General features: G+C 41.9%; 1 protein-coding gene across 1 annotated transcript in view; it reads left to right on the forward strand.

Annotated features, from left to right (window-relative positions):
* Positions 1-10,000, forward strand: part of gas2b (growth arrest-specific 2b) — a 48,912-nt gene that overhangs the window by 17,423 nt on the left and 21,489 nt on the right. The window contains 2 exon segments of the mRNA XM_084308026.1: positions 1,121-1,125; positions 1,127-1,260. Of these exon segments, the coding sequence (XP_084164152.1) occupies positions 1,121-1,125; positions 1,127-1,260 (139 nt within the window).

The following is a 10,000-nucleotide window of genomic DNA, read 5'->3' on the forward strand; positions in this document are numbered from 1 at the left end:
AGACACACACACACACACACACACACACACACACACACACACACACACACACAGACAGACACACACAGACACGTGTGCTGTGTACATGTTTATCCTCCAACAATAAAACAGCAAGTGCAAATACACACTTCACCAACACAAGCAACTGAACTGTAACGGCTCACTTGTATTCAAAAGGAAATGGCTGTTATCGTTAGTGGTGTCTTGGTAGTAGAGGAGATGGCTGTTATCGTTAGTGGTGTCTTGGTGGTAGAGGAGATGGCTGTTATCATTAGTGGTGTCTTGGTAGTAGAGGAGATGGCTGTTATCATTAGTGGTGTCTTGGTAGTAGAGGAGATGGCTGTTATCATTAGTGGTGTCTTGGTAGTAGAGGAGATGGCTGTTATCATTAGTGGTGTCTTGGTGGTAGAGGAGATGGCTGTTATCATTAGTGGTGTCTTGGTAGTAGAGGAGATGGCTGTTATCATTAGTGGTGTCTTGGTGGTAGAGGAGATGGCTGTTATCATTAGTGGTGTCTTGGTAGTAGAGGAGATGGCTGTTATCGTTAGTGGTGTCTTGGTGGTAGAGGAGATGGCTGTTATCGTTAGTGGTGTCTTGGTAGTAGAAGAGATGGGTGTAACTCCATGGCAGTCTGGTTGTTTTCACTAAGCCCACTGGCCCATGGAAAATGATAAATGACAAATAGCGCCGCCAGGCAAGTGCCGAAAATGTCTAAATTCCATCCATATTAATTACCAATACACAGGATATGATGTAACGCTCTCCTGTGCCACGCTCTCCTTTACACAGACATGTGGCATGGGTGTTTTTTATTTAATTGACGCTATAGTCAGAAGATATTTTCTAACATTGCACTGACATATTCTGTGTGTGTGTGTGTGCGTATGCGTGTGTGTGTGTGTGTGTGTGTGTGTGCATATGTGTACGCATGTGTGTGTGTGTGTGTGTGTGTGTGAGTATGTGTATGCATGTGTGTGTGTGTGTGTGTGTGTGTGTGTGTGTGTGTGTGTGTGTGTGTGTGTGTGTGTGTGTGTGTGTGTGTGTGTGTGTGTGTGTGTGTGTGTGTGTGTGTGTGTGTGTGTGTGTGTGTGTGTGTGTGTGTGTGTGTGTGTGAACACAGCCTTTTCCGTAGAGTGATCCAGTGGAAAGCCGACGCCTCCTCCGGGTCATTCCACGCCCGCGACAACACCGCTAACTTCCTGTACTGGTGCAGGAAGATCGGTGTGGACGAGGCCTACCTGTTTGAGTCCGAGGGTCTGGGTGAGTCCAGGCCCAGATAAATATACTGTCTCTACACACTGTCAGGGACCCTGATGTAAACAAGACGAAAGTCTTTCCCTGGTCTGCATCCCCTTAACAATTGTGTGTATCGAGCCGTACTGTATTGCACCCATTCTGCAATCTGTTAATAAAGTTTTTTCAACCAATTCAATCAATCAATCAGTCAACCTGCTGTTGTGACGGATCGTACTGGTCTACTCTGCGTTGATGTTAAATGCTGATGTCCTGAGGGGGAGTCAAACAGGGGAGCTCCCGCTCTGCGGGCGACGACATAGACCGCTGCACTAAGAGGTGAATCCACTCCTAAGTATCGTATCTATGCGTCTATTAACCCTGTTATGAGGAAGTGAGTTTAACTCGCAGCCCGCTTACTGCCACAGTCACTTGTCAATACCCCTGTTTCTGTGACTGTGGATATACTCACGGACCCAGGGGTGTAAAGTACTTGAGTAATTGTACCTCGTTACAATACTTAAGTACTGTCTTGGGGGATTTGTACTTTACTCGAGTATTATTAGGTTTGTATACTTGTACTTTTACTCAATTACATTTCAGAGGGAAAAAAACATATGTAATGCAGACCTACAAAGTACAAAGTACAAATCTTGCAGGTCCAACCATTTTAATTAGTATATTTGTTTCTCTGGCCGAAATAACGTTAACGTTATTAATCCTGCGTCCACTCTTTATTTAAAAACAGCCAATCACATCCCCATCAATGGAAAATTAACCCGCCCATACCCATGCTGATTGGTCCTTGTGCAAGACTATAAAGCGGGGATCTTTGATTAAACACCTGCTATCAGAACATTTTTTACTTATACGTTTTAGTACTTAAGTACAATTCAAAGTAGAAACTTTTTTACTTTTACTCAAGTGTATTTTTTGCCAGATACTCTGACTTTTACTTGAGTACGATTTTGAGACGGTACCCATACTTTTACTTAAGTATAATCTCTGGGTACTTTGTACACCCCTGCACAGACCTCATTTAACAACAACAAAACGAGGTATGTTTATTATCTGTGCTCTTTGATCGTTTCCTAGACTCTGAGAAGACATGTTCTCACTGCATCTCACCGTCTTTCTACCACTCCTTACGTCTGTCTCTCTGTCTCTCTGTCTCTCTGTCTTTCTCTCCTGACTACCACTCCTTACGTCTGTCTCTCTGTCTCTCTGTCTCTCTGTCTTTCTCTCCTGACTACCACTCCTTACGTCTGTCTCTCTGTCTTTCTCTCCTGACTACCACTCCTTACGTCTGTCTCTCTGTCTCTCTCTCTTTCTCTCCTGACTACCACTCCTTACGTCTGTCTCTCTGTCTCTCTCTCTTTCTCTCCTGACTACCACTCCTTACGTCTGTCTCTCTGTCTTTCTCTCCTGACTACCACTCCTTACGTCTGTCTCTCTGTCTCTCTGTCTTTCTCTCCTGACTACCACTCCTTACGTCTGTCTCTCTGTCTCTCTGTCTTTCTCTCCTGACTACCACTCCTTACGTCTGTCTCTCTGTCTCTCTGTCTTTCTCTCCTGACTACCACTCCTTACGTCTGTATCTGTCTCTCTGTCTCTCTCTCTTTCTCTCCTGACTACCACTCCTTACGTCTGTCTCTCTGTCTTTCTCTCCTGACTACCACTCCTTACGTCTGTCTCTCTCTCTTTCTCTCCTGACTACCACTCCTTACGTCTGTCTCTCTGTCTCTCTCTCTTTCTCTCCTGACTACCACTCCTTACGTCTGTCTCTCTGTCTCTCTCTCTTTCTCTCCTGACTACCACTCCTTACGTCTGTCTCTCTGTCTCTCTCTCTTTCTCTCCTGACTACCACTCCTTACGTCTGTCTCTCTGTCTCTCTGTCTTTCTCTCCTGACTACCACTCCTTACGTCTGTCTCTCTGTCTCTCTGTCTTTCTCTCCTGACTACCACTCCTTACGTCTGTATCTGTCTCTCTGTCTGGTTTTTCTTTCTTTAATCCTGGGGGCTTGGTTTTTAATAAGGGTGTGTGTGTGTGTGTGTGTGTGTGTGTGTGTGTGTGTGTGTGTGTGTGTGTGTGTGTGTCAATGAGCTAATTGCGCACTGCTAGTGTTTATGTACTTAATGTACTTTGTATTTATGTGGATATAAATAAAGCATTTAAAATGTGTGTGTGTGTGTGTGTGTGTGTGTGTGTGTGTGTGTGTGTGTGTGTGTGTGTGTGTGTGTGTGTGTGTGTGTGTGTGTGTGTGTGTGTGCGTGCGTGCGTGCGTGCGTGCGTGCGTGCGTGCGTGCGTGCGTGCGTGCGTGCGTGCGTGCGTGTGTGTGTGTGTGTGTGTGTGTGCGTGCTCGCGCGCGTGTGTGTAGACAGAATGTCTGTTGGTCTCAGCCTGAGGTCTCGTTGCTGTTTAGCGTTGAGAGTTTTGTACTTCCTGTCCGTTCCTCCATGCTGTCTCCCTGTACTTCCTGTCCGTCCCTTCATGCTGTCTCCCTGTACTTCCTGTCCGTTCCTCCATGCTGTCTCCCTGTACTTCCTGTCCGTCCCTTCATGCTGTCTCCCTGTACTTCCTGTCCGTCCCTACATGCTGTTTCCCTGTACTTCCTGTCCATCCCTTCATGTTGTCTCCCTGTACTTCCTGTCCATCCCTCCATGCTGTCTCCCTGTACTTCCTGTCCGTTCCTCCATGCTGTCTCCCTTGTGACCACATCCCTGTCCACTCCTTCTGTCTTCCACTGGTCCTCTGGCCCTGACCCTCTGTCTCTCTGACCCTCTGTCTCTCTGTCTCTCTGTCTCTCTGACCCTCTGTCTCTCTGACCCTCTGTCTTTCTGTCCCTGACCTCTGACCTCTGACCCTCAACTCCTCATAGCTCTGATAAAGCCAAACTGTGTTGGTCGGGCTGCTCAATTATGACAAAATCATAATCACTATTATTTTGATCGATATTGAAATCACGATTATTAAACACGATTACGTATTGATTTGAGAACATGGGGGGGGGGGGGGGGGGGGGTGGCACAGCTGTGAAGGAAGGGTGCTCTGCATTTCCAATACAATATCAAATGAGAGCAATGGGGCGTGCAGCACAATAACCGCTTTATCTCGATTATCTATCTATCTATCTATCTATCTATCTATCTATCTATCTATCTATCTATCTATCTATCTATCTATCTATCTATCTATCTATCTATCTATCTATCTATCTATCTATCTATCTATCTACAGTATCTATCTATCTACAGTATCTATCTATCTACAGTATCTATCTATCTATCTATCTATCTATCTATCTATCTATCTATCTATCTATCTATCTATCTATCTATCTATCTATCTATCTATCTATCTATCTATCTATCTATCTATCTATCTATCTATCTATCTATCTATCTATCTATCTATCTATCTATCTATCTATCTATCTATCTATCTATCTATCTATCTATCTATCTATCTATCTATCTATCTATCTATCTATCTATCTATCTATCTATAATTCCATCTATAATTCCATCTATTGTATCTATTTACTGTGTTAGCCCTGTAAACCGTTGAAAGACTGTGTTACAGTAAAGCTGTGTGTTCATACCGGGAATGTCAAATCCATACATTCTTGTTAGGAGACGAGAGTCTGTGTTCTAAACATTTTTTAATCCAATCCTACCTAGCTGACCAATACTGACCAATATGTTCTCTATTTGGTCTTGTGTCAGTCTTGCCTTCTGATCCTATTTCTGAAGAACCATGTTCGATTGGTTTATGGACAAGATAAAAGTAACTTGTTACTTATTGGCCCATGGACGAGATAAAAGTAACTTGTTACTTCCTGCTCTTGGCAGAATGTAGAAGGTCTATCAATGATCAATTCCTCATTTCCTTGCAACGTCGCCTGTCTGTAAATAGTTTGATTCACTTCGAACAAACCGTTGAAAGATATTCCACCTTTCATTATTGAATATTATTGATAACCATGACAATTTGGATATTGAATATAGTCCAGATATATACGAGTCATTTTGGGTGAAGGAGGCCCAACGGAATAATTTGATAATTTATACGTGAGGATTATTTCACAATTTGGATGGAATATCCCACAACCTGTTGACCCGACGTGATGGATTATTTGAGTAAATATCTCACAAAAGACAAAATCACCATTGAAATTGAAACGAGATGAATCCCCGCCCCCCGGGCGCTACCGTGTCGCATCACTGGCCAGCGGGAAGGAGCCACTGAGAGACAGAAAGGGAAAGAGGTAAAGATATGTTGACAGGAGAGAGAGATGGAGAGCAGGTGAGCTCGGAAGAACTTCAAGTGAAACCCGATTGAATGACATCCATTCAAGACTCCAGACGCTGTATTAGGTTTCAACCAACACTTGTGTTTGCTGCTCCAGACGCCCGGGGGGAGAGGAGGACATTATTTGGCATGCTGACCCGCTTTCGGTAATATTATTAAATGTAGACATGTTTAGGCATGTGTGCGTGACGGGGATAATGTGCCGGGTAATCTCCGTCAACAATAGAGCTCCCCCTGAAGCTAACCGTTGACAAAAGTAAAGTGACTGGATCTTACAGACTCCGTATCACAAGCCCAAGTGGCAATTAAAGGACTGATTTGACGTCTCACACTGCAGCTGCACTTTCTTAGCTTGCATTTCTTAGCGTAGCTTCAATTGATTTACTACTTACATTTTGTATGTGTCCTTTTAAAAACCTCTTAACAATCACCCCCAAAAGTGGTAATTTTATTTTTCGTTTTTGAGGACTGCATACTTTTTTTGCAAACCAAAATACTATACGTTATACTTATAGCACATGCATGAGCCTGGTCTCTTTTGAAAGATAACATTCTGAAGTTTCAGATACAATAAAGAAAGATCACTTTTAGTGCTAATGAAATAAAGTAACATAGGTCTGAACTTGAGTTGTAGAAGAACTTGTTACTCATGTTTTTCTGTAGTAGTTAGTAGTCCAGAAGTAGTATTTCCCCAAAAATTGGTATGGCTGCAATGTATCGCCAAATGATAGAGGCTCGAGAGTCGGGAGTGGTATTTGCACAATACCGTGTACTTCGGCGCACGCCTCACATATCGGCATGTAACTCGAGAACCGCTGAACGGATTTTGGCTATCGACAGGCAACAAATAGGGCTTACATTTTTAATTTGTTTTTGTATCTCTCTTTCTCCGATTTGTCTCTGTTTTCTCCCCGTCCCAATTTAGTCGTTGTGCCAATCCCCCCCCCCCCCTCCCCTACCTGGTTGTTGTGTGCGTGTTCTCCTACTGGTCGGTACAAGGGAATCCTGAAGTATCCGCACGCTTCCTCCGACACGTGCGGCGACAGCCAGTGGCTCTCTTCTCACCTGGCAGCGAGGGCTCTCATTGGTGAAGTGTAACGTGTGGGAGGTCACGCTGTCCACAACGCCAGTTTCCCACCCATGGCTTCCCTCCCCCTAACCCAGCCAAACGAGTTAGTATAGCGAACAGCCCAAGCCAAGGCAATGCTGACTCCGGGAGTCGAGACCGCAGCCTCTTGCATTGGTGACGAGCGCAATCTCCGCTACGCCACCTGACCGCTAAGGGGCTTTAATTCTATATATAATGGTTTTAATTGTATTTAAAAAATGCACACCCGAGCCACTAGAAGTCGCGGTTCCGGGGTGATCACTTTTTCAAGTGGGCCAAGAAGATACCTTCACACGGATAGTTTCACACGTAGAACAATGTAAAACAATCATGAATAAAAGCAACATAGTAAAAACACACAAGTACTGAAGTGGAGAGAAAAGGTCTACACATTTCAATGAAAATTACAAAAAATATTGCATTCATGTAAATATTATTTAGTAGGTTAAATGAGGAGTTTTGTTCAAAAATTTTATTTGAAAAGAAGTGTCATCTCTTCTGACTACTGGTGTAGAACTTAATTTAAGTAATTGAAGCTATCTTCAAACCTAACAAAAACATTTACATTTTTGAGGATGCAATCATTTTGAAATGCTGAATAACAAAAATCTGATAAAAAAAACATTTTAAAACAAGGACACAAAGTGTCATAGATGCAAAGCATTCTTGTATAGATTGAACTGATCTTACATAAAGTGCCATGCCTGTGAGCTGCCACTAGGGGGGAGTGGCTAACCACGAGTGAGTGAGTGAGTGAGTGAGTGAGTGAGTGAGTGAGTGAGTGAGTGAGTGAGTGAGTGAGTGAGTGAGTGAGTGAGTGAGTGAGTGAGTGAGTGAGTGAGTGAGTGGCTGGGTGAATGAGTGAGTGAGTGGGTGAGTGAGTGAGTGGGTGAGTGAGTGAGTGAGTGAGTGAGTGAGTGAGTGAGTGAGTGAGTGAGTGAGTGAGTGAGTGGCTGGGTAAGTGAGTGAGTGAGTGAGTGAGTGAGTGAGTGAGTGAGTGAGTGAGTGAGTGAGTGAGTGAGCGAGTGGGTGAGTGAGCGAGTGAGTGAGTGAGTGAGTGAGTGAGTAAGTGAGCGAGCGGGCGTGCGAGTGAGTGAGTGAGTGAGTGAGTGAGTGAGTGAGTGAGTGAGTGAGTGGGTGATTGAGTTAGGGACTTTGCAGATTATAGAGGTCTTAAGCATCTAAAAACAAACAAACTCTGTGGGCATTGGACTGCTGCCAATAGTTGGAGAACTAACGGCTGGAGAACTTGAGAACTGTTAGGACTGTCTGACTCTTAACCCATTCAGTGCCAACCACGAGTATAGTCGGGTTAACTCGCCATCGCTTGCGTGCCAATCACGAGTATAGTCAGGTTTTAATCGTTATTTTTTTTATTAGCTATATCCATTCATTTTTCATCCATCCAGCCTGACGTTATCATTGGGAATGGGTCTGAGCTCGCAAAGGGCAAATACCGCCGCCTATAGTCTCCCGGATGGTATTGCACACCATTGGATTGGATTGGCTGGGACTGTGCATCAAATAAATAAGTCCGGTCCAGGTTTTACTTCTCGGGCATGCAGCTGGATACTATTGCATTGAGTCCCCCAACTGGGAGCATCGTGGATTATGTGTTTTGAACTATAACGTTGGATCAATGGACGCGATCGATATTTGGAATGGCGATCAGGAATTGGATTAATCTTTTTGCATGACATCAGATGTGAGGTAAGGCCTTTATGTTACGAATCTTGGGGTAATCAGATGTTCCTTTCTCCGCCATCGGAGCGTGTGTGTGTGAGGTTCGCGCCGACCAAAGTACGGAGAAGCGATTTTTCAGACCCCGCTTCTCTTCGTACATGAGGACACATATACTATCGATAATCTAGCGTTTATTTGAAAACGATTCATAAATCAGCCGAAAAATTACGTGTTTTGTGTATTCCACTAAAGGGCTATTATCGTGTCTTTCTCTGGAATTACTAGAAATCTCCAAAACTATACTCGTATTCAAAACGGTATAAAACGGAAAGGTACTGATGAAAAAACAATCCGTTTCGTACATGTTGACTCCAAGCAAGTCATTGATAAGCGACGGGTGTATTAGACCCATAGCCATAATTTAAGATATAGTTTAAGCGTTCGCAAATATCCCCGTCCTCCCATTGACTAAAGCGCTGGCATACAAGCCCTAATTTGGTCATATGGGCGTGGCTCTGAATGAGTTAATACTAAACACTGCACAAGTGCACAGACTCTGGCACAGTGTGCTACTATTATCGATAGAGTATACAATGTCTATATTGCCATTCTATTAGTATTATTATGTTCTATTCTATTATTATTATTATTATTATTATTATTATTATTATTATTATTATTATTATTATTATTATTATTATTATTATTATTATTATTATTATTATAATAATAATAATAATAATAATAATAATAATAATAATAATAATAATAATAATAATAATAATAATAATAATAATAATAATAATATTATTATTATTATTATTATTATTATTATTATTATTATTATTATTATTATTATTATTATTATTATTATTATTATTATTATTATTATTATTCAAGTTTCAAGTTCAAGTTTCTTTAATAGTTGTCATACAGAAGTACAGAATACTTTTATACAAAATGCTTCTTACTGTTACGCTCCAGAGACTGTGCAAGACAAGATAAGTATGAAATAAAATAACATAGTATAGCATGTAAATTAGAAGTAAAAAAAAATGAACAGTGTTCAGTATAGACATATGTACAATGTTCGATGCAGAATAGACGTAATTATTATATTTTATTATATTATATTATATAATAATAATAATTATTATTATTATTATCCTTACATATAATTGATTTATATAATTATCTTTTTCCTGCTTGTACCCCCCCTCCCCCATGCTGCTATGACACCTGCATTTCTCTAAGCGGATTCATAAAAGGAACTTCAACTTGAACACTTGAGAATAATGAAGGCACATATGGTTACTGTATGGTTTCTCTCTCCTCTCCTCACCATGCTGCGTGACGTCATGGTGGGATGCTGTACAGAGGTGAATGAAAATAAATATCATTGACATTAAAAACATTCCTTACTGCTCCATTACATTTCATGACGTTATCCTTGCGTGCTTAGTGCTACATGTCTCTTGCACTGTGAACGTTTGTAGACATAAATCCATTATTTATTCATCCCTGGTATACCGGTGTACTGTACCTTGTGTCACTGAGATGCAGAACGGGTGTGCTTCCTCTAATCGCCTCATTGGCTGTAGGCGCTCAGCTATACAGTCAATACAAAAAAAACAGATGAACAGAAATAGAAAATAAAGAAAAT

Source organism: Notolepis coatsorum, assembly GCF_963971535.1.
Source record: "Notolepis coatsorum genome assembly, chromosome: 2".
Classification (NCBI taxonomy): domain Eukaryota; kingdom Metazoa; phylum Chordata; class Actinopteri; order Aulopiformes; family Paralepididae; genus Notolepis; species Notolepis coatsorum.